Source organism: Pimephales promelas, chromosome 19 (assembly GCF_988280905.1).
Source record: "Pimephales promelas chromosome 19, fPimPro1.hap1.1, whole genome shotgun sequence".
In the NCBI taxonomy this organism is placed as follows: domain Eukaryota; kingdom Metazoa; phylum Chordata; class Actinopteri; order Cypriniformes; family Leuciscidae; genus Pimephales; species Pimephales promelas.
The window spans coordinates 1,073,456-1,100,543 of record NC_142787.1 but is presented as its reverse complement, the minus strand read 5'-3'; the positions used below and the strand labels follow the sequence as shown (position 1 = coordinate 1,100,543).

At 40.0% G+C, this 27,088-nt stretch overlaps 1 protein-coding gene across 10 annotated transcripts in view; it reads right to left on the bottom strand.

Moving 5' to 3' along the window:
• Positions 1-27,088, bottom strand: part of rapgef6 (Rap guanine nucleotide exchange factor (GEF) 6) — a 110,609-nt gene that overhangs the window by 54,285 nt on the left and 29,236 nt on the right. For 9 of the 10 annotated variants that reach the window (XM_089124028.1, XM_089124022.1, XM_089124029.1 and 6 more), the window contains 2 exons: positions 3,423-3,551; positions 1,618-1,795 (listed from right to left, as the gene is read on the bottom strand). In XM_089124028.1, the coding sequence (XP_088980154.1) occupies positions 1,618-1,795; positions 3,423-3,551 (307 nt within the window). Of the gene's footprint in view, positions 1-1,617; positions 1,796-3,422; positions 3,552-20,240; positions 20,647-27,088 lie in introns of those variants that run through there. The other variant, XM_089124031.1, reaches the window with a different exon arrangement.

Below are 27,088 nucleotides of genomic sequence, written 5' to 3'. Positions count from 1 at the left end.
AGAGAGAGAGAGAGAGAGAGACTTTTTAAAGCAATTTATTCAACCAAACAAACCTCATTCTTTATCAAACCATTACCATTTAAAGGTGACATTATGCTCCTCTCCACAGGATGTAATATAACTCTGGTGTCTCCAGAATGCATGTGTGAAATTTCAGTTCAAAGTACCAGATCATTTATTAGAGCTTAGATCATTAAAAATACGCAGTTTTTGTGTGTGTCCTCTTCGTTTCGGAGTCACACTTGTTATCTTCCCGGTCAAAAGTGACCGGACACCTAAAAATGAAACTTTCTCCATCCCAGTAAAACCAATGCAATTTATTTTTGTTCTATAATATTTATTCTTTTTAATTTAGTATTCCGAGACAATTTAATTGAATTTATTAATATTTATGCAATATTTATGGTTTATTTTTGCCATGAAAAAATATGTTTTTTATTTTTTTTAAGACCACTTAGCATGCTCAGATCATGACCTCAATTTTTTTGTGTGTTCACATACATAATGCCATAAAAGTCACCAAGTTTCGTAACATCGCGATGAAGCTGTGATTTTTAAAAATTCAAAACATACTTTTTGTAATCAAAATGTATTGGTGTGTCTGTGTATAAAAGTGTGTTTGTACAGGTATGTGTGTGTATGTGTTGGTGGGTGTGTCTGTTTTGCACTCTAGATGTTGTAGAGTGTCACCCCTTTCCTGCGGTGTACTTTTTTTTTTAGAATTGTGGCCGATTTGTCGATTGTACATACATTTTTTTTGTCAATTTCCCATTCATTTCCTATGGGTCGGTCATTTTTGACAGAAGAGCAAAAGTGTGACTCATTTTTTTACAACCACTTAAATTGCTCGAATCATGACCTCAATTTTTTTGTGTGTTCACATACCCAATGCCATAAAAGTCACCAAGTTTCGTAATTTTCTGAAGAAGCTGTGATTTTTAAATATTCAAAACAGATTCCTTTAATCACAATTTATTGGTGTTTTTGTGTATAAAAGTGTGTGTGTGTAGGGGTGGGTATGTCTGTTTTGCACTCTTGATATTTTAGAGTGTCACCCCTTCAATGCTGAGCACTTTTTTTCTGCATCGTGGACGATTTGTAGATTGTACACACAAAAATTCTCAAAGTTTTTGTGTTTTTGTCAATTTCCCATTCATTTCCTATGGTCGGTCATTTTTGACCGAAGAGCACAAGTGTGACTATTTTTTACGACCACTTAGCATGCTCAGATCATGACCTCAATTTTTTGTGTGTTCACATACCCAATGCCATAAAAGTCACCAAGTTTCGTAACATTCCGATGAAGCTGTGATTTTTAAAAATTCAAAACAGAAAATTTTTCTGAGCACCTGAGGGTTAAATGCAAATGAGTTTAGCTCCGCCTCCGTTCAGAAGAGGGCGGAGCCTTCACATGAGCTTCAGAGACTCCCGCAATAACAAAACAGGCTGATCTCACTGATCCAGAATCAGGAATAACCAGTAGCGTTACGGAGAGACTCGGGAAGACTCTCGCAATAGTTTTTTTATCAACATTTAGAAAATATGGCAAAAGTTTTGCTCAAATCTGAAATGTAAACGCGGCTATAGAGAGCCTGTTCTCGAGAGCGACTGCTTTACCGATGTCGTCGTCGGTTCGATCCACCGGCTCCTTCTCCAGACACTCGCGCACCAGATCTCGGCCCAGGAGAGCCTCCGAGGAGCGCTCGATGTCTTCATCCTCCTCCTCTTCCTCAGAGTCCACTGGGGCTTCGGGGAGACCCGACAGATCCACGTCTCCCATCTCACTCTCCGTAGCCTGTGGAGAAACACGTCACGCTTTACTTCTACAGCTCCTCACGCCATACAGATGCTAGCGGAGCTGCTAACACAGGCTATTAGGGGTGTGGCCAAAATTCTACTTCACGTTATGACTCATTTTATTTCACGGAAACGTTTACAGTTGTAATATTATAATAGATTATAATGACTGATGCTGTCTACACTGACACAGTATACAGATTAAAGACATATCCAGTTTAAAAAATCGTTTAATTTCTGTTCAGACTTTAGAAGGATCTTAAAATCGGAAACAAGTGGATAGTTTATTTTATGGCGTCAGGGAACACGTCGCAGGATTATATGTTTGTTTGGAGCATTTGGTCTTGTAATCGACACACAGTGAAATGGAGAGTTCACAAAATCATCTGAAAGATGAAGCTGTACTGGATCTCAGCAGCTGCATCACAAACACTACAGTAGTAATGATTTCTTTGTCTGTAAATTTTGGTTTTATATGGATAATGTTTATAAAACACTTACTCATGTGCACTAGCGAGTGGGCGTTGATACGGTTTGCTAACAATGACCTTAGTTAATCACAACCTTAAAAACTGATCATTCCAGACAGAGGCTCAGAAAAAGGGTTACATTTTATTTTAATATGATCTTTGATGTTCATTTATCATTTTAGTTGCACTTTATATGTATATAAAGAAGATATTAGAATAAAATCAATATCAGTAATACCTTAAATATCAGTGAGTGAGTGTGTGTGTGTGCGTGTCTTTCAGTGAGTGTGTGCGCGTGTTTTTGTGTGTGTATGAGTGAGAGTGTGCGTGTGCGTGCATGCGAGTATGTGTGTGTGTGTTTGAGTGAGTGTGTGTGAGAGAGCATGAGATCTCCATAAGAAGCTGTTCTTGTACTCATGTCATACTGACAGCTTCTCAAAAGCATGACAGACATTTTCTGTTTTACATTTTACAGCCTTCTGAAGAAACACTATATTAAATCTTTATTCTGTATAACTCTTTACATACACTATTTGTTCTACTCACCCAAGGACACACTTTACAACAAATGATCTATGACCGTCAACCTAACAATAGAAGAGGAGAGAAGTCCGAGAGGAAGCAGAACTCAAAACACAGATTCAGTGATTCGTTTGAGTCATCATTAAAAAACGTTGTTCATGCAGAAAAACTCTTCCAAACTTAGAAGTGAGCGAATTTACATTTAGGAGCACTTTCCCATCGACTCTAACTGTAAAGAGTGCAATTCGAGATATTCCAACAGTAGCATTTTTAAGAATAAGATTAATGTTGGGGATTCACATTTGTGCCAAATATGCAAGTTAGAGATAGAAACGGTTGAAGAGTGTAATTTGGTGGATTCTATACACTGTTTTACATACTCATTATATTTTTAGTTAACCTGTTAGTGATGTCGTCATTATTTAATGAATGTTTGAATACGTCCCAAATCTAGTGTGCTGAAATATGTATTCCAAAGATATCCGTATGGTTTACTTTTACCGGTCAGAAATGGAAAATGATTTGTGCTTCCAAACCCCTATTGAGTTTTCTGAAATATAAAAGTGTGTGTTATCACTTGTAGCGTACACACTCTCGTCTCTGGACTCAGAGTGAGGAGAGGGAGAGAAGCACCTGGTAGATGTCTGATAGGCTGCTGCTCCCCGAGTCACTGGCGATGCTGCATCCTGATTGGCTGGGAGGCATATGCATCTGCTGGGGGGGGTGGTCCGTCAGGTGCATCTTGCTGAGGTCAACAGGAAGCTGTTCACACGAGACAGGAAGTGAGAACGGTTGAGGAGGACATCATTTATAATGCAGATCATGAGCAAACCTGACAGCAGGACTGAGGACACGAGTGAGGAAACAAGCGCCAACGTCAAACACACGCCAACATCACACACACGCCAACGTCACACACACGCCAACGTCAAACACACACCAACATCACACACACGCCAACGTCAAACACACGCCAACGTCAAACACACGCCAACGTCAAACACACGCCAACGTCACACACACGCCAACGTCAAACACACGCCAACGTCACACACACGCCAACGTCACACACACGCCAACGTCAAACACACACCAACATCACACACACGCCAACGTCAAACACACGCCAACGTCACACACACGCCAACGTCAAACACACGCCAACGTCACACACACGCCAACGTCACACACACGCCAACGTCAAACACACACCAACATCACACACACGCCAACGTCAAACACACGCCAACGTCAAACACACGCCAACGTCAAACACACGCCAACGTCACACACACGCCAACGTCAAACACACGCCAACGTCACACACACGCCAACGTCACACACACGCCAACGTCAAACACACACCAACATCACACACACGCCAACGTCAAACACACGCCAACGTCAAACACACGCCAACGTCAAACACACGCCAACGTCAAACACATGGCAACATCACACACACGTCAACGTCAAACACCACACACACGACAACGTCAACGTCAAAAACACGCCAACGTCAAACACGCGCCAACGTCAACGTCAAACACACGCCAACATCACAAACACGCCAACGTCAACGTCAAACACACGCCAACATCACACACACGCCAACGTCAACGTCAAACACACGGCAACGCCAAACACACGCCAACGTCAAACACACGCCAACGTCAAACACCACACACACGCCAACGTCAACGTCAAACACACGCCAACATCACACACACGCCAACGTCAAACACACGGCAACGCCAAACACACGCCAACGTCAAACACACGCCAACGTCAAACACCACACACACGCCAACGTCAAACACACGCCAACATCACACACACGCCAACGTCAACGTCAAACACACGGCAACGCCAAACACACGCCAACGTCAAACACACGCCAACGTCAAACACACGCCAACGTCAAACACCACACACACGCCAACGTCAACGTCAAACACACGCCAACATCACACACACGCCAACGTCAACGTCAAACACACGCCAACGTCAAACACACGCCAACGTCAAACACCACACACACGCCAACGTCAACATCAAACACACCCCAATGTAAAGGTCAAACACACGCCAACATCAACGTCAAACACACGCCAACGTCAACATCAAACACACGCCAACATCAACGTCAAACACACGCCAACGTTAAACACACATCAACGTCAAACACACGCCAACGTCAAACACATGCCAAACACACGCCAACGTCAAACACGCCAACTTCAAACCCACGCCAACGCCAACGTCAAACACACGCCAACGTCAAACACACGCCAACGTCAAACACACGCCAACGTCAAACACACGCCAACGTCAAACACCACACACACGCCAACGTCAACATCAAACACACCCCAATGTAAAGGTCAAACACACGCCAACATCAACGTCAAACACACGCCAACGTCACACACACGCCAACGTCAAACACACGCCAACGTCACACACACGCCAACGTCACACACACGCCAACGTCAAACACACACCAACATCACACACACGCCAACGTCAAACACACGCCAACGTCAAACACACGCCAACGTCAAACACACGCCAACGTCAAACACATGGCAACATCACACACACGTCAACGTCAAACACCACACACACGACAACGTCAACGTCAAAAACACGCCAACGTCAAACACGCGCCAACGTCAACGTCAAACACACGCCAACATCACAAACACGCCAACGTCAACGTCAAACACACGCCAACATCACACACACGCCAACGTCAACGTCAAACACACGGCAACGCCAAACACACGCCAACGTCAAACACACGCCAACGTCAAACACCACACACACGCCAACGTCAACGTCAAACACACGCCAACATCACACACACGCCAACGTCAAACACACGGCAACGCCAAACACACGCCAACGTCAAACACACGCCAACGTCAAACACCACACACACGCCAACGTCAAACACACGCCAACATCACACACACGCCAACGTCAACGTCAAACACACGGCAACGCCAAACACACGCCAACGTCAAACACACGCCAACGTCAAACACACGCCAACGTCAAACACCACACACACGCCAACGTCAACGTCAAACACACGCCAACATCACACACACGCCAACGTCAACGTCAAACACACGCCAACGTCAAACACACGCCAACGTCAAACACCACACACACGCCAACGTCAACATCAAACACACCCCAATGTAAAGGTCAAACACACGCCAACATCAACGTCAAACACACGCCAACGTCAACATCAAACACACGCCAACATCAACGTCAAACACACGCCAACGTTAAACACACATCAACGTCAAACACACGCCAACGTCAAACACATGCCAAACACACGCCAACGTCAAACACGCCAACTTCAAACCCACGCCAACGCCAACGTCAAACACACGCCAACGTCAAACACACGCCAACGTCAAACACACGCCAACGTCAAACACACGCCAACGTCAAACACCACACACACGCCAACGTCAACATCAAACACACCCCAATGTAAAGGTCAAACACACGCCAACATCAACGTCAAACACACGCCAACGTCAACATCAAACACACGCCAATGTAAAGGTCAAACACACGGCAACGCCAAACACACGCCAACATCAACGTCAAACACACGCCAACGTCAAACACACATCAACGTCAAACACACGCCAACGTCAAACACATGCCAAACACACGCCAACGTCAAACACGCCAACTTCAAACCCACGCCAACGTCAACGTCAAACACACACCAACGTCAAACACACGCCAACGTCAAACACACGCCAACGTCAAACACACAGCAAAGTCAACGTCAAACACACACCAGCACCAAACACGCCAACGTCAAACACACGCCTAGGGATGGGACGGTATGAAAATTTGATATCACGATTATAGTGTCCAAAATTATCGTGATTATCAATATTATCACGGTTTTGTTAAAATTAGATGAAAGTGTTCAAAAAGAACTGAATCGTTACACCCCTACTTCCGCCGATCGTAGAGTCCAATGCAATACCGAGAATTTATATTGAATTTTGTACTCCATGGTTATACTAAAGAAACGTTAGTCACAAAAACAGATAAAACAGACACCCCTCGTTGTGTTTATGCTTCTTTTTAAAATTATATTAAATAAACATAACTAAATATAAAATTACATCTAAACGTATGTACGTTTCGTTTCAAAGACTGGAGGACAGTAAATATTGAAGACCCTGCCATAATCCCGTTTTCCTCGGTTCTCCTCCGCTTTAATCTACACAACCGGAAACTGACGAGCATCCTTGCGTCAAATGCAGAACTTATGCGTGCATATAGCCCATTGTTTTCTGGAACTGCAGAATAGCACGCCTCCTTTTGGCGCTGAACCGTCAGGGAGCGCAAGTTCATTCCCTAGTTTACCGAAAAGCCCGCTTTCCGCGAGTGCAAAATAGGAATGATAAGTGCGTCAGTGTATAAAGTCATTTGCGCCGGGTGCAAGATAGAGCCCACAGGGTTAAAGAGAGGAGCTGTTGGTGCGTCAGGTCTTTCATTCAGCTGTAAAGGTTATCCGTCACTCCTAATGATGGCATTAGGGCAAACGAGAGGTGCTGCTAATTGCTTCAGTCTCAGTTAGCTCACACACACACACAGCGCCGGGCCGAGGGTCTCTATTAATGATGCTGGAGATTAAATATGAATGCATGCTCTGCCTCCTGCCGCACGCCTCGATTCACACACGAGTGACGCACGGGTACTCTGTGTGTGTGTGTGTGTGTGTGTGTCCTGAGCCTCTCTGTAATCCTGCTAGATACTCATACTGCAGCTCTTTAAGAAGGAGCGTTATAAGACAGAACTGTGTCCTTGTGGGAACTCCTCTGAATTATGCATGCGTCCCACCGCGCTCACGTCTAGACACAACAACGTTCACAACGAGGATCCAGAGGACCACACTGATGTTCAAATGCTCACGCCAACAACACACACTCAACATCAGAACAATGGCCTCAAAAACTACGAAACAAAAGCCAAAGACTGGTGTGCTTCAAACATGATCAGCTCAAAGTGGAGGTCATTATTGGTCCCACATTTGTATAAATAATACCGGTAGTCACTGCATGAAGAAGATTTGGGTGTAATGTGTCCCAGTTTACTTTATTTTCTGTCCTAATCACACTATAAACACGTATAGTTCATTTAAAATTCAGTTAAGGAAATGGCTTATTGATCATCAGATCTGCCAACACTAACCTATTTCTACACATGCTCTTGATGCACACGGTTGACATTTTTCCTTATGTGTTGATCATGTTTTTTACGTGATTGTCCGATTGTTGTTTGATGTGTTTAGAGTTATTATTATTACTAAATGTATTTTAATTTTTTAATTTTTTATTTTTTTAGTGCTATGTACTATGTAATCTTTTTTCTTTTTTTAGGGTGACTCTTACCAACTGTCTAGGGACTGCAGATGAAAAATAGCCTTTAGGCTAATTCTGGCATATTGACAGAAATGTTTATGAATATGCACTGTCCCTGTACTAAATAAATAAATAAATAAATAAAACTAGTGGAACATGATATCTGGGGTCTGAGTAATGTTTGGTTTGACTGTGGCTGTCAGTCATAAATCAGAAGAATCGTTTGGCATTATGAATGTTACGCTGTTTTAATGTTAGGTTAAAGATGCCTCTGAAAGCTGAACTTCTCCTGAAAGCAGAAATGTGGAGCTACACCGCCTGAATACTTCATGTGTGAATCAGTGTTGCCCTTCAGTTTAATCTATCCCACCAGTTTCATAATGAACTCAACATATGATTACACGTCTCAAAGCAACGTAAGAGATCTCTAACATTGTGCTTTATCAACTGAACTGAAATATAAATGATAATACACAGTAGTCAACACATGTAAACGCAGTGCTTTTGGAAACGCAGTGGACACCAGTTATGATGTTATGTGGACAGATTACAGCATTTAACAAGATTTATAATGAGAAGAGTTTGCAAAACTGTAGTTAAAGACACTTAAACATTTCTTTTACATCACAATAAAATAGAGCTGTCAGTTAAACGTGTTAATAACGGTGTTAGTGCAAACCCATTTTAACGGCGTAAATGTTTTTATCGCGCGATTAACGGTCTTTTTGGCCTAGCAAACTTTGTAGTTTTCTTTCATATGCTTTTGCAACATCCTCGCGCTGAGCTCTGAAACCCATTCATTTCAATGGCTTGCGCCGCGCCAGGACGTTTTCTTGCTTCGTTGACCAAAGCGCAAGCGGATCTAGCTAGATTGGAAACAAAACAACAGGCACGCCGCACACACTCGTTTGTAAAAACATTTAGGTTACACTTTATTTCGATAGTCACTTTAGACGTTCTAATAATTATAAGTAACTTTTCAACTACATGTCAACTAACTCTCATTAGAGTATCCGTATATTATAGTAGAGTGTCAGTAGACTGGTTATGGTTAGGTTTTAGGCTTTGGGTTAGTAGAATAAGTTTACTTGTAGTCGCCAATTACTAGTCAGTTGAATGTCTGTTGGGGGACCAACAAAATAAAGTGCTAGCAGATATCAAGCGGACAGTCTACTAATACTCTAATGATAGTTAGTTGACATGTAGTTGAAAAGTTACTTATAGTTAGTAGAATGTCTAAAGTGGACTATCGAAACAAAGTGTTACCAACATTTGCACAAAGCCGATCCACTTTTCCAAGTTGATAAGAGCATTAAAATGAGAAAAAATAATGGGACAAAAAGAAATCAAGAGAAATATAGAATAGATAAAAATTAATTGCGATTAATCATGAGTTAACTATGACATTAATGCGATTAATCGCGATTAAATATTTTAATCGTTTGACAGCACTACAATAAAAGCTTTAGGGTTTAAAGCTACAATACCTAAGATTTTATGCCGCTAGAGGGCGCTACATTCAAAACAACAACAACGGCTTTGCTTGATGACGCCGTGGAGGAACGTGGAATGATGGGAACTGTTGTTTTCAACTCCACCGTGGATAAATCAGTCAGACGGGAATCGAAAATTAGTTGTCATGGATGAGGTAAAGTTAGATTTCTATAACTGTTGCGTTTGTTGACATGCTTGTTGCATTAAACTTAAACTGAAATAACCGCAAGAAAAGTCAGGTTTAAAAGTAAATTAGTTATCACAGATGTTTGGGAAGAGCCGGGACGGTTGAAACACTTTTCAGATAAACGTCGTTTTCTAAGATACAGCCAACAGTTCATATTCTGTGAAGTATTCGCGGTGAATATGAACTCACGATTTTTCACATCATATGCATAGACAACAAGACATTCTAACGATAATACTAATTGTTTTGCATGGTTTACTGACATGAAATTTGAATACAGAATACGGTGTCACTCACCTGTCAAGTAAAACACATGCAAGATCGGCGTCTCTTTCTAGTTAACGTTTTTCCATTTAGGAAGTTCTCTCCATTTAGGAAATGCCACACCGATGTTGAGCTGGTTTTATTTCTCTGGGTCGTTTGCGTTTATGAGACTTGTCTTTGTCGACAGAACCAGGTGCAATCGCTAAAGAATAATTGTGCTCCATTCCATAACAAATGCGCGAAACAAGCTGACGTTTGTTGCTTGATAGACGCTAACGCACAACTACAACTTCCGCATTTGTCCAGGACTACACGCAGTACGAGCGCAAACCGAGGTAACGCGGATATGACGCGATTGACTGGCGACTCCCAGCTCACACGCCCCGTTTCCTTGGTTAAAATCTCAATTTTCTCGCGATTTAAACATTGTTTGAAACATTTGGAATATTGTACGTTATCATCTTAACGAAATATTAGGGCTGTGCAAAAATTAATTGCGATTAATCGCATCCAAAATAAAAGTCTGTGTTTACATAATATATTTGTGTGTGCTGTATATAATTATTTTGTATATATAAATACCTATGCATGCATGTATATATTTAAGAATTATTTGTGCTTAAATTCTGTATATATTTATATATACATAATCTATATTATATATAAATATAAATATTTTATATATGAATAACACATTTTCTTAAATATATACATGCATGTGTGTGTATTTATATATACAAAATACTTGTATACAGCACACACAAATATTTTATGTAAACAAAGACTTTTATTTTGGATGCGATTAATCACAATTAATTTTTGCACAGCCCTACTAAATATATAACACTGGCCTTGTGATTTTGGGAAATTTTAATGCAAAAATCTAAGGTATTCCCCCTTTAAATCTAACAAATGAATTCATAAGTACTGCCACTTTACTGTTGCGAAGTAAAATAATTAATATAATTGTTCATATTTATTTTACAAGGCAGTTGTATTAAAGGTGCTATATGAACCGCGATCAAGCCGTTTGTCGATCCGATCGAGTCCAGAGGCATTTTCTTTCCTGGTTCGGTAGAAACGCCCCATAATCTCAGCCCAGTGGCGCAGCCGAGTGTGACGACGTCAGGCTATTATAAGAACTTCTTAGGGGTGTAAATGAAGCACTGGTGTAAGAGGAGGTGAGGATGTTGTGTCTGTTATCCACACACACACAGACCCTTGACTGATGTAGATGATCGGATCTGTGGCGTTGGCGGTCCTGCAGGTGTCAGTGAAGCGTGTCCTGATGAGTTAGGCAGGCTCGCGCGGAGATGTGGCCTCACGTCAGATGTCAGATGCGCTAATTCTCCAGTGCGCAGCTATGATCAATACTGCGCATGTTTAATGCTATTACAGCAGAGAGCCCTGCAGCACACGCATTACACCCAGAACAACACTGAATAACAACTAAACACACACACCCCTGGACACAAAGTGGACGTTTGGTCACGATACAATCTAACATCGATCCTCTTACATTATTACACGGCTCTGTGGAATACTTGACTCTGATTGGTCGATCGCTCCATCCAGCGGTGTATTATTATTAAACACAGGCTCATGGGTCACTGAAGGCCTCAGCGCTATTCGCTCCGAATGGACATTTAGCATTTGGTGAGCTAATAAATTATCAAAGCTACAGTTATTTAATTATGCCATCCAGTATCGTGGACTATTGTTTTGTTCACTGTTGGATTATAAGATATATCGTGAACCAATGGATGGGAAACACTAATATAATTTGACAGCTATCAATTATAGTTTAACCTCTCCATCTTCACCGTCACTCTTAGACCCTCTCAAACAGGGAAATACTGGCCAGAACTGAGACCAGAAGCAAGTGAATCACAGACGAATCCTGATCTCAGGAGGCTTTCTCTCCGGTGCTTCATAAAGTAAACTCTGTCCACCATTACAACGCGAACTGCAGCAAAATAATGGCTTTTGTCTGTGAATGGTTTGCCGTTGGTCTCGTTCCTGTTTTAAACTGGCCGTTAAAGTCATAAAAGCACGACTTTACACTCCAAACCCATCTGTCGTCACGTTGGAGTTGTTTTATAGAGGAATGATGTCGGGATTGGGGAATAAAAGCAAGGGGATGCCCGATCTAATGCTCCTCTTCTTCCACAATGCGAGGCCAAATAAAAGTGCTCAATTATTAAGTGGCAACTCTTAGCGTTTGAATATTATCCAAGCCGATGCGGAGAGCTTTTAGCAGCTCTATCCTGGGAGGTTTAGGGTGTCATGTGCACAGGAAGGTTAGCTGATCAGGATCAATACACTCCGCATTAGCCTCAACACGTTCCTTTCCATCGCTAAATCATGAGTCGAGGCAAACGCTGCACTTTGAGCGAGCGCTAGACTCCAGTTCCTGTTACTCGCCAGTTCTGCTGACCCAAAGCAAATCTATGAGGGAACCAACAAAAACAAAGCTCAGAGCCTCCATAGCCTTTCCCATTGGGTTAGATGGGGTCAAGAAATGGTGCCCGCGGGGTCCTGATGGAGACCGAACACGCCACGGACAGCTTAACACCTCTGTTGAAGGACGTACATGTCACGACACGAACGCTAAACTGTGATAAATACTGTCATGGGTCAGGGATTTGCATCTTCACATGTCTCTTCAGACACTTACTGCTAATGATATCCATTTGCATCAGGGTTATTATAGTCATGTAAAAATACTAAAACCATAAAATATAGTTTCGTTACTTGTAAAGTAAAATAAAATGAGATAAAAACCATTCACTATAAACTATTAAAATAATATAAAAATAACACTGATTTGCATGATATCAAATGTATTCCCATCTAAAACTGCCTAGACGTACGACACAAGTGTGCAACGTACTTGCGAAATCAATAGTGGACGACTGGACTAGAGCCAGACCGATATTATCGGCCGATATTAGGCATTTTCCATAATATCGGTATCGGCAGTTATAATGGCCGATAAATGAATATTTAAAAATTAAAATAAAAACGGACGAAACACGCTTCAATCATCTCTCCTTGGCCTGTTATATTGAAAATGTATGTTTTACAATTTGCAGTATGATGTTATATATTGCTAAATTATGGCTCATCATAGACTAGCTAACCACAAAGCTAGCTAATGCCACTATCATCAGTGGAAGACCGTTAACGTTAACATTAATGAGCTCGGAAACCACAATGAACTTTTTCTGCCTAAATAAAGTAATGATTACTGTATTTATAACTCGCATATCTCTAGTTACAGTCCCTGCATTGTAAAATGTAAGTTATACTTGCGAGGAGTGAACATTTAGACATAGAGAAAAAGCATCAAACGTATCTTGAGCAGAAAAGTTAGCTTTTCTTTTACACGTGTGTGAAATTCAACAATATTTAAAAAAACAAAAAATATCGGCCGATATATCGGAATATCGGATTTTAAAACCCAAAAATATTTTTATCGGTATCGGCTTTTAAAATCCTTTATCGGTCGGGCTCTAGACTGGTCGTGGTTGTATTCAAGATTTTTTAATTATTCCTATATTTAACAGATTATTCGAGCTCTGCACCAGCTCTTTCAATTGGACAGAAAAATAATAAATTAAATATACAGGTGAAACTCAAAAAATTTAATATCGGGCAAAAGTTATCATTTTGATGATTATGGTTTACAGCTTATGAAAAACATAAATTAGCGGCCCTAAAACTAGTTCACTTCAAACGCCGTTATCCCCTCGGCTCCTGAACTCTCTGCGTGTCTGCAACCCTCATTGGATGAACTGATTAAATAATTGTACTATTGATTCTGCTAGAGAACATTTACATATTTATAATTAGTTCAAATTAATTATATATATATATTAAAATGTTTGAATGGATATTAAAGATTCTTCATGTAAAGAAGGGGCCGTGTGAGACCAAGCTCCTGATATCCGAGAACAGGAACACGGACGCGTGTCCACGGACAGGAGAGAGGGGGAGATGTCTGCTGGAGGCTTTCAGAGAGCCTTTAATAACATTGCCAGGCGATTGGCTGCCAAGTTCAAAGATGGCCAGACCCCGGGACACTAATGGAGCCGGAGAGTGCAGCCGAGACACAAAGCTGAAGGCCAATTATCGGCTCCTGAATTATGAATGATGGAGATTTTCCAGCTCGGACACATCACAGCACGTCATGAGCGCAGATCGGATCAGTGGGACGTTATGAGGCTGTTGCACATCAACAATCACCAATGCAGACCAGGCCTGTTGGAACAAATCCGGAAACTCGAATATATTTCGAATATTAAAAAAAAAAATCAATATTCGAATGCTCAAGATACAATTCGAATGTTGCTTTTTCATGTATATTTTTTTAATTTCCTTTTATATGCAATCTTGCCTTTTCGCCTGTGAAAATAAAATGCCTTTGTTTTGTCTGATGAACAATAAAGTTTTTGGCAACTGTCAAAAATGGTAGCCTAAATGTTTAACGGCGTAAAAAGCGAAAAGCGAAAAACACAAATATCTCAACGGATTCGGTGCGCATCGAGCTTGTTGGAACAGTCGAGTCGAACCGTTTCAGAATTTTTGGTGGACTTTTCGGAAACGATCAGAATCGCTTAAACCATATTCAGCACGAATAAAATGTGTATTAGATGTCCCTCTAGTGGACCGAACGTGTAACAACAACCACATGCTATAGTGGCATTGGCGATCCATAAGCATGTGTAATGTCGTAAATATTAATAATAGGATGAATTTTAGCATTTAATATTCGAATATTAAATAAAATAAGGAAAGGAATTCGATTAGTATTGTAGAGGAAGATTGACAGCCCTAATGCAAACATCTGATCATGATCTCTAAGGAATGAAGATATATACCATGATGTGCATCATATCATGAAGTAGTCCGCCCTGTAAAATAACATGACCTTTGACCCTTCTTCATTAAATTGATCCCAGTTCACCCAAGCCTCGTGTTGTTTATGCCTGTATATCCTCGTCGGGGAAGACATTAGTCAGAGTGACAGCACATTTCGGGAGACTTGCACAGCGTTTGTTTTTGTTGTGTGCGATCTAAATGACTGAATCTGTGGCTGTAATTTCCAGGGTTCTGTCGAAAATTTCTTTGGAATTTTTTTTTTTGTAATTAGTACACCACATTTACCATATTACTACACTAGATGTGCAATAGTCATTCACAACAGAAAGAAAAAGAATCCAGAAAGCACTTTGTCTTAATTCAGGTAAAAAAAAATGAATCATCAAAACAACACCTTGTATTCTTTACTGAGTGAAATAAAACTACAAAAAATAATCAGTCGAGAGCAGTGAGTGATTTTCTCTGTGTTTTGTTGATGGACAGATGCACTTTTAAAGGGATACTCCACTTTTTTTTTTTGGAAATAGTTAAATTTTCTGATATTCTGATATATTCAGCCGATTTTCTGATATTTAGAAGAATATCAGTAACCAGACAGTTTTTGGTCCCATTGACTTCCATAGTATATATTTTTTAATATATATGGCTAACACTTTACTTGAAGGGGTGTGCATAAGACTGACATGACACCGTCATAATCATGATAGGACATATGAAGGAAGTTTATGCATGTTTATGACAACTGTCATTAAGTGTCATTCGCTCAATTATGACATTTCTAATGCAAATATGACATTGTTTGAGATGTCTTTGTTATGATAACTTGACATAAACCAATACATCATAACCTGTCAGTGTCTTTGTCTGACAACTTGACATAAAATTACATTAAACTGTCATGTGGTTGGTTTTGACATCGGCTGTCATGAGGCATTTTAACTCGTTTGAATATTTTTCATAACACATTGAATTGGTTATGACGTATTGGTTTATGTCAAGGTCTCATAACAAAGACATCTCAAACAATGTCATTGCATTAAAAATATCATAATTGAGCGAATGACACTTAATGACAGTTGTCATAAACATGGATAAATCCGTACATTATATTCAAGACATATGTCATGGTTATGAAGGTGTCATGTTAGTCTCATGTACACCCCTTCAAGTGAATTGTTACTAAAAATTTATACTAAATATACACTATGGAAGTCAATGGGACCAGAAACTGTCTGGTCACTGATATTCTTCTAAATATCAGCTGAATTTATTCGAAAACGGTAAAACTCGACTGTTTAACTCTATTTCCAAAAAAGATGTATCCCTAGTATCCCTTTAAGATGGACAGACGCCATTATAAAGCTTGGAAAAGAAAGGACATTTTTTGATATATCTCCGATTGTATTGGTCTAAAAGAGGAACATCACACACACACACACACACACACACACCAAGGATGACCTGAGGTTGAGTAAATCATGGGCTAATTTACATTTTTTGTTGAGCTATCCCTTTAAGATCTAATGCACAGATTCACATGTTTTCGGTTTACGTTCACTTTAACAATGACACTAACAACTGTGTTTAAGTATTATTACATTGTTTAAATAAACACATTTTTAGCTAACTGTGGTTTTGTAAATGTACATTTCAAAAATGCATAACTTAGTTTCCTCTAATAATGTGGACTCCTGCTTTTTCTGTGAAGCTGCTTTAAAACGATGCGTATTGTGTAAAGTGCAATACAAATAAAACTGAATTGAATTGAATACTTGACCATTCAAGTGTGTGATAGTTGGCTTCAGGAGTGTGTTAGTCAGCACTATATTGCTGCATTGAGGCTTATAACTCTTTTTAACATCAATGCACATTTCTTTTACACACTAGAAAAGCAGTACTGCCTTTTCAGGAATCATTTTAATGGTGAATTTTGAAGGATTGCAACAAAAATACATCATTTTGTTGACCAGTTCTGCAACTGGAGGGACCGATGAAGACAGACAGGAGAAATGAAGAAAGTAGTTTGAGGCCGAGACTGTCAGTCGTTTCTGCTAATCTGAGCAACACAGAAGACATTAAACGTGTCAGACCGACACGAGGGTGTGTGAATGACGTCAGGGTTTCCCCTTTAGACACTCTTACAATAGTCTAGGCTATATACTTATATCGAAACTATCTAAATATCGCAAATATATATATATCGCAACGGCTTGCAATAACAGGTCATGAACAAAAGACTCATTCGCTTTTTTTTTTTTTTTGATTCTTTTATAGTTTGATTGTTAAACGTTTTGTTAAATTGATTTGTTAAATGTAAAATGTATATCCTTGTTAATTGTAAAAATTCAATAAATACATTTTTTTTAAAAAAAAGACTCATTCGCTGCTCTCGGCTGAATAACGTCTGTAGCTTTAATAAGAATCAGTATTTATTTAATTCACACAGACTAAGCAATGTTTCATTTTTAATTTTCTGTTGTTAATAACCCTAATGTAGGCTTATGCTCTTACGCTGCGCTAAAACACTGATGTGAATGTGAAATGCGTATGTAGGTTATATCATTTTAAATATTTTTGAAAGACAATTCAAGTTTATTTTACACACTTTAAGCAAAATTCGCACATCGCAGTATTTAACGAGTGTGTTTCCCAAAAGCATCGCTAGCCAACTATAGACGCTTCATCAGTTCATGGAGTCCGAGTCGATCTTCTAGCACTCGGCGTTCACTTCGGCTGTGAATGAGTCGAGTGTGGAGTGTGTAGACAAACACACACTCGAGGAGGTTACGGCTGGAGCGACTGCACGTGTTGGTAAAGCCCGGACGCGACTGCATTGCAACAGTATTGCACGAATAGGGGAAGTCCAGAGACACTGTTATTTATTATCTCTCTGGCTCAGAGGAAGCAGAGTTCCTCTATTAACCCATCAAAACACATCTTTAAAACGCATGTTTCGGCCCGTTCAGACCAAGAACCAGAGCTTTAAAGATAGCTATCAGCGCACACAGCGGTGGACGATCTCGTTTTGGTGATGTAACGTGTGCTTGCCCGTCACTGTAAACTATTGGTGGATTTTGATTGGCTGCCAATGTTTCCATCGTTCATCATCAGCTGGGTAATATCGTTCTGAAAGTGATTTCAAACGTGTGACAACTCTACAATAAGGTTAAAGGAGTAGTTCACTAAAAAAAAAAAAAAAAAAAAAACTTTTGCTGATAATTTACTCGCCCCCGTGTCATCCAAGATGTCCATGTCTTTCTTTCTTCAGTCGAAAAGAAATTAAGGTTTTTGATGAAAACATTCCAGGATTTTCTCCATATAATGGACTTCAATGGGGTCCAAACGGTTCAAAGTCAGACAGTTTCAGTGCAAACTGTTCAAAGGGCTTTAAACGATCGAACTCGTTCATCAAAATGAACGAATCTTTTATTGTGTCATTTAGTTGATTCAACGAACGAAATGAACAAATTGACTTGGAAAAAGATTCGTTCATTTTGATGAGAGTCACGAACGCGCATCACAGAACAGAGCAAGGCGAACATTTGAGCTTATAAAACTTAAACTTTGTTATTTATTTATTAAATGACCGATCGTTTTCGCTTGATAAGACCCTTATTCATCGTCTGGAATCGTTTAAAGCGTTGAATTCGTTGTCTTGAACCGTTTGGACCCCATAGAAGTCCATTATATGGAGAAAATCATGGAATGTTTTCCTCAAAAACCTTAATTTCTTTTCGACTGAAGAAAGAAAGACATGGACATCTTGGATGACACGGGGGTGAGTAAATTATCAGCAAAAGTAGGGATGCACGATATATCGGCCACGTTATCGGTATCGGCCGATATATCATCATTTTTAATGTTATCGTTATCGGCCCAACAAGAACATTTAGCTGAAATCTAAACGCTGATAAATGATGTATTAAGGTATGTACAATAATGTACAAAGGTTGTATTAGTTAACATTAGTTGATGCACTGTGAACTAACATGAACACACAATGACCAGCTGTATTTTTATTAACTAACATTAACCAAGATTAATACATACTGTAAATAATGTATTGCTCATTGTCAGTTCACGTTACATTAACTAATGAACCTTAATGTGTTCCCATTATATCTTTATCATTATCTTTATAGTTGGTGTGAACAGGCCTTTATTCCTCATCATAACCGACTCTGAACTCCTGTACGACACGCCCACTTCTCACCATCCAATCACATCGTGTGTTTCTCTCAGCCTCAACCAATCACATGAGTTTGGGGGCGGGAATATCTTTTTTGACAGATGGGAATGTTTGAGAAGCATGTTTTGGTTATTTTTGCAATGCAATCTGGCATTTGTCATCTACAGCAGGGGTGTCTCACTCAGGTCCTGGAAGGCCTGTCGAGCTTCATTAAACGCTCCTGATCCTGCTAATCAAGTCCTTCAGGTGTCTGTGAAACTGGACACTGATTTACACCGCTAATGTACAGTAATAACACCCGAGTGATCAGAACTGATCAAAATCACTGATATACATCATATTTGGTGACAGTTTAATGTTAACTACAGCACATTAATTAGCATGAACTGCACTTATACAGCACTAATTAATCAAATGTTAATTTCAACATTTACTAAAGCTTTATTAAAATCTTGTGAGCACTGTGAACAAACAATAAATGTGTTTTTTTTAATAATTAACCTAAACAATTGGAATTTTTTGCAGAAAGACTTGAAAATATCTGAACTTATTTCACTTAAATGCTTTTAAGTCCAAATTGAGAGAACCTGAAATGACCCGTTTAAATTGTAAATGTTTTTAATTATTTGTGTTGTATAACCTTTTATAAATGTAACTGATTGTGTTTTTGCTGCCTCTTGGCCAGGACTCCCTTGAAAAAGAGGTTCTTAACCTCAATGGGACTTTCCTGGTAAAATAATAAAAAAAAAGATTAACAAATACAGTAACAACTGTATTGCCCATGGTTAGTATAGTATCTTTGTTAACGTTAATTAATAAAAATACAGTCATTCATTGTTTGTTCATGTTAGTTCATTAACAAGATTAAAATAAAGCATTAGTAAATGTTGAAATTAACCTTAATTAGCTGTATATTAGGTCATGCTAATTAATGTAGTTATCTTAATGTAAGAGAGTGTCTCCCTGCTAGCGGATGCACGAAGAAAGAACACACACACAACCATTACGACATCACTTACTTTGGAGGACCACGGCTGCAGGCAGTTGGCATAGCAACGGACCAGGAAAGCCATCTCCCAATAAAAAAAGGAAACTTTCCAGTGAAAAAGAAAGAAAGGAAGAGCAGATAATCGCCTGACCCGTCACAGAGCGAGCCGATCACGTATCCATGTCACCGGGAACCACCAGACACAAGCCTTGCAGGATCCCAAACTTCATCTTCACACGAGCTCATGAACTCCTGGAGTCCGGGATGAGGACGGATGTTAACTAGCACATGCAAAACCACATGCAAACCAGCGTACGCATCCGTGCGGTCCCGAGCGAGCTTTCCGTGGAGAACAGCCGAATCCAGCATTCCCCGGAGAGCCGCGCGCCGATCGAGGGTCTGCCGCTGAAGACGAGCGTCTGGGAGTGAGAGAAGCCGGGAGAAAGCATGACATCACCTGCGCTGGGAGGAGGGTGGGGTAAGATGGGCCGACTGCATTAGAGCCATTGGCTGAGAGGAGGAGTGGAAACACGAGCGTCTTTATTGATCAGAGAGCGCCCACTGCAAAAACATGCTTTTCTCAGACTCGTTCCCAGTCCAAACATCCAGAAGCGTTTAATGAAAGACATGAGAAATCAACAAAACATGATCTGTCAAACATTTCCATTTGAGCTGGAACTGACTTCCTCACCCAGAACACAAGCGCTTTTATTGATCGTGCACCAACACACTCCGTACATGAGCGTAAATCGCTATGCTAATGTGCTTTGTGAGCGTGACAAAGGAGAGGAGACGGCGTACACACACGGCACACGGCGTGTTTTCCGCATGCACTGGAACTCTGATGATGGGATGCATTGGGAAGCGCATCCCATTCCCTCGGCTCTGAAGCTGAGGCATGACATCATCTCTTTCAGAGGCAGCCAATCAGAGCGCAGCACATGGAGCTTCCCGAGGAGTGAGCGGGGCACATAACACACACTGGTGTGAAGGATTATGGGGATTGCTACACAATGCCTGAGACCGTGTCTCTGCAGGGTTTCATCAAACACATTAATCAACATTCATTCCTATGAGAATATTAATTGAGCTCGGAAATAGCATGAAAAAGCAGTCCTGCATGAGCTTCAGGTTCACTATCCATGTAGATCTGAATGTTTCTTAATCACGGCAGATAAAAAGAAACACTCACATTTCACTTTGAAAACTAAAAATGTCTCTCCAGATGTGACATAAAAACATATTTAGGTCATTTATTTCAAGAAAACACAAAAACAAACCACTAATACGTTATAATACATGCAATAAAAAACCCATTTGCTTAATATATTATAATATAATATTCAGATGGTTTTAATGTTTCCCAAAACAATTTGTTTTTCATGTATTTGAAAATGCTGATATATATTTCTTCATTGTCCACTATTAGTGAGCCATTCATATGATGAAATGTGTCATGTGAAAGAAAATATTACACAGGGAGCTTTAATAGTGCATTTGTGTTGTAACTTTTTGTTCATGTAACATTCATGATGCGTGAAGTACAACGTGTGAGATTTAACTTAATTACGATGGCATTCCTGAAGAGTGAAACACTGACACTATCACAATAATACTGACTCAACCAATGGGAGGGGTTTTGGGGGCGGGGCTATCTGACTGTTTGACCAATGGCAGATGGGAAATGTTCCGAAGAAAAACGAAAAAAATTACACACTGCATCCTGAAATATTACTTTAAAAACATAATAATATTACAAATATTCTTTTGCCATAATTCATAATGTACACTAAAGAAATCTACACAAACCCCTGGGTCATTTTATGGGGTTATTTTTTCAGTGTTTGGGTAGTTTTTTGTGTTACCCAGATTTTGGGTCAAACATAACAACCCAACCGAGTGAAAGCGGCGGTCTGAGGTTAGAAGTTCCTCCGCTGAACACGACACAAGCTGGGTTAAATCAACAATCCAATTTGCTGGGTTAAATGAACCCAACATGTGTTCTGTCCTGAATTTACCCAGCCCTTGGGTTGAAAATAACCCAAGTTGGGTTGTTTTGAACCCAGTGTTTTTTTTTAGAGAGAGTAGACATTAAATCTCTCAGTACAAAAGCGACAGACATTTAATCTTCCACTGTAAGTCAACAGCTTCAGACGGGTTTATTGAGCGCAGGAGAAGAACTGGTGCAGCTGTAGAGCGTAAACATGATAGACACAACGGATGTGCTTCCTCTCTCGCGAGCGCTGGTTCAGACGCCTCGACTCGCGCACGCAGGGGCCAAAAATTATATATGTTTCATAATAAATGAATAAAAATGGAACTCAGTTCAAATCTATTAATATAAAATACCCCGCATGGAACACAAAAAATTGATGGGTGTCTTAATATACTTCAAAACTGGCTGTTTGCCTAAAAAAAAATATTTTTCATAAGCATCATGTTAGCATCTTGTTAATTGTGTCTGCTGAGTTCTGCCACTCCAAGCATTACTCACATTTTCCTCAGGAAATCAAGCGCATCAGTGTGACAGTGGCGTCCCGAGGCTGATTGATGCGTCTGTGTGTGTACGGGTCTCACGCTCTCAAGCTTTCAGAAGAGTGACAGTGACAATAACACACAGGGAAACTGATATCAGTTTGCTCATGCTAACTAAAAATCATTGTGAACGTGCACTAGCAACATTCAACTGAAGCAAGTGACCTGATTTGTTAAAGTCCCCTTGTGGTGGAAATCCTACTTTTAATGTTGTTTATATGTCCATGGGGTGTTTTAATATCTGTAAGTTCATAAGTCGACGGCATTGCTGAGTATTTCGAACCAAAGACAGTCTCAAAAACACGCTTTGAAATCGCTGGTGTTTCTGACGTCACAAACGACATTGTAACCAATCAGATCAACGTGTGATCGCCAACCAGTGGATCTCTGAGTGAGTGAGTGAGTGAGTGAGTGGAGGCGGGGCTCATCTGCATATTCATATAACCACAAATACTAAATGAGGCAAGGGTGTCGAGTTACATTCAAGATATTTTAAGGCATGGAGAAAATTGGGTTGGTTTTGGACGCCTCCTGTTTTCGCTGATTAAATGTGTTGGTGTTTATCGGGCCGTGGTTCGTCTGAGAAGTAACGTACATCAAGATGGAAAGAGATGTGTAAAAAGATTTTTTTATATAGCAACCGTGTAACCAATTAAATCATAAAAGGAATAGGCCATTTACACCCAATATAGGCAGGAAATATGTGTTTTTGTACGATTTTTAACAGTTATAGCGCCATCTATGGTCCGATCTTCATAAATGTTTGCATGCTTGTTTAGAATCATATGTTGCATATGCTCACCAATTTTCGCCAAGTACCGAGTTTTTGTTTAGGAGTTACAGGCTTTTGTGTGCATTTGGCCACACCCATTTTCTAAATGACCCTGTTATAGCAAGTTCAACTTTTTTATTATAATGGCAGTACAATGAGAGAATTGTACGCAGTTGGTTTAATTCAGATTGATTAAAAACCAAGGACTAGTTTGCAAAAGTAGGTTTTTACATAATCGTGAATATATCTAATGAACGGTTTGATTGACAGCAGGGCTTCAAAGTTGTTTAGTATGAGGAGATCTATCAAATGATATGCATATTGTGTGGATGCGTGAAATACCACGTGATGAAAGAGCCGAAAAACCCATTAGCGCCACCTAGTGGCCGATTTCTTTCAAAATTATTACAGAGCTCTAGGGCCATGAGTCGAACACACCCATGAGTTTCGCTCTGATTGGCCTCTGTTAACCTTGTCTCATAGGTGCTCAAACTTTATTGGCCGATGGCGGCCATATTTTTTGTGATACGCCGTTGTCCTCATAAGCTATAATGGCCCCTTGGACAAAGACAGTGCATACCAATTTTCAAGTCAATCGGACTAACTGTTGGGGCGTTATAGCCATTTCCATGTTTTTTTTTCAGTTGAAGCATCTTATCTATATGTTATAGCACCTAATAAAAAGTGTCTAATCACCATGTTTTCTTATTACTGTGACCTCATTTACAGCCAATATAGGCAGTTGCGGACCATAGACTGTTAAAAATCTTATGTTAAACTGCCTATATTGGCTGTACATGACCTCAAATTGAGTTCATGCATATGCGTACCAAGTGTGGTGAATATATCTCCTTCTGTTCTCTAGTTATAGTAATTTTACTAAAAGCGGCTCCGCCCACTTCAAACGTTTTGCCGCACCTTAGCAACCGTGAATCAAAGTTAACTTTTTTTTTTTTTTTGATAATTATTGATATTCAGACTCCAGAGATTATTTATGTCAGTCTTTCCCCAAATTAAGACCTAACATTAAGACCTCTAGCACTTAGTTTGGTCTGTACCCAGATAGCAAACTGACATTGAATCAACGTGGAAATATGACATCGAAACAACGTTGATCTGACATTGTTTTGCTCATCGAATTAACGTTGAACCAACGTCAGACGCGTCATTCTTTCAAAACTAACGGAAAATCAACTTGAAATCAACGCGTTGTTTCAACGTTATGAAAGCAAACCAATTTTCGATTTTCATTTAGCTTTGAAGAATGCCGCGTCTGACGTTGGTTCAACGTTAATTTGATGAGCAAAATCAACGTTGTTTCAATGTCATGAGAGACATTGTTTCCACGTTGATTCAATGTCAGTTTGCTGTCTGGGAAGTTAACGCCTGCAGGGTTGAGCTTGCACACATCACTTCCTGCTATTTTCCCAGCTCTTCACACACACACACACACTTCCTGTAGAGTGTGCTGGGATCTGAAGCGAGTGAAAATCCTCCAACATTGAGTGGATGAAAACATGAGCGGTGGGGTGGGGGGGGTTGGCTGCTGGCATGATGTCATCCTCTAAAATTAGACCTCCAGCACAAACAGAGGAGATTCTCCTTGTGAAGCTTCCAGCTGCGCTCGTGCAGATTATTGATGAACAGCAAACCAGCAAACCTGTCCAGCCGTTTCCATTACCCTTCCAATTGCGAAAAATTGAAATTACAAATTGAAAATATGGGCAATGGAAAATTTAGTTAAAACTCCCATTTATCGCAAAAACAGTTTTTACACATTTGCATGAGGGGGTTTTACGCATAACATCAGCTAATGGAAACGCCACCATTTCACAATCGTTTTTTATCGACATTTAGAAAATATCGCAAAAGTTTTGCGCAAATCTGTAATGGAAACTTGGATACTGGCGGATATCAAGTGTGAAGCACATCAGAGACTCACAGTTGATTTCGGTGGAGTTTGTCCTGTGCACGTTGCTAAGCTCAGTGAAATACGCAGCACACACAAGCGTTGGGTAAAGGAGTTTTCATTCACAACTAGGGCTGTGCATCACCAACAATGCCACGATACGATACTAAAGCCACGATACGATATGTATCACGATACGGATGAATTTGGAGTTTAGTAACAGTGCTATAAAAGTTGTGATAACTGAAAAACTATTTATTTTTTTGTCATAAAAAAATGTGTTAAATAAAAATGCTGAGAGTGGCTCTTCCTTCTGCTTTTAAAGTCTGCCTCAATATCTGAAATGAGCATTATTGTGACACTGAAGCATATCTACACTGCTCAATGACTAAACAAAACTTAAAACATTCCATAAAAGCAAAAAAGATAACAACTTAAATTTAACTTTTTTTTTCTCAACACCTAGTTTTTAGCAACTTGGTCTTAAGTGTTCAAATGTGCACCAAAAAAAAGTCATTTCTTCTATGTTGAAATCATTTTAAATGATTACATTTTCAGATTTTTATGCAGAAACAACAATTGATTGACATGCTCAGGGTGAAGAGAGTGACAGCAGAATATCTCAAAACGCTAATGCTTTTAACCATAATAACCAACTGTGTTTAGAGGATACTTACCAAGACCCAAATTTGACATAATTTTGCTATTTTTAGTTTGTTAACGCGGAATAATCTCGCGAGCTGTGTGTGAGGCGGCTTTACTCTAGTCTAACCAACTCTCAGAGAGCGCGCAAGTACTGAACAGTTTAAAGTCGTTTGAATGTTTAAACTGGTACGACTTAAAGACTCGCAAATGGTGAACTTTAGTCACGATGCAATGCTGGCCCGATTAAAGGGTTAGTTCACCCAAAAATGAAAATTCTGTGAGTATTTACTCACCCTCATTTTGTTCCAACCCCGTAAGACCTTCGTTCATCTTCGCAACACAAATTAAGATATTCAAGATATTAAGATCGCTCCTGCATACTAGTCCATAGGCTTCTTGAGGGACTGGCTCTTGCTGTCCTCGAAAAGTCATTAAAGACATCGTTAAAATAGTCCAAGTGACTACAGGGGCTCAATCTTAACTTTATCAAACGACGAGAACACTTTTTGTGTTTCTGAGGAGCGTTTTGAAGCCCAAAGTGGGCGGAGCCGGCCGTCGCCATCTTGGCTGCGAGTCACTGCGATAAACGAAAACGGGCAAATAGCGATACACTACAGATTGTTTCAATGCGGCTTTACATTAATAAACACTGTTGATGTTGTAAAATTCATCAATTATGAAACAAATTCAATTTCAGCTGTAAAGCAGCGATACAGAAGACAATAGAGTTATTATTCTAGTCCTTTGATCTTTTCAAAGGACTATAGAGGTGATGCCAACTGAAGAAAGAACAAGACGTACCACTTATGAAACATTATGTTTTGCGTATTACTACTAAAGCACTTTGCCGTACTCTCTCTCTTCAACTTGAAGATGAAAACTGCACAAGTGTGAGTGAGGAGAGTCCCGATGACACATCCCGTTAGTCAGCATCGCGCTGACCACATTAGCTGAGCACGAGTCTTACTCATACACAAATGACACGGTTGTGACACACTGCACTATCACTATCAGTTTA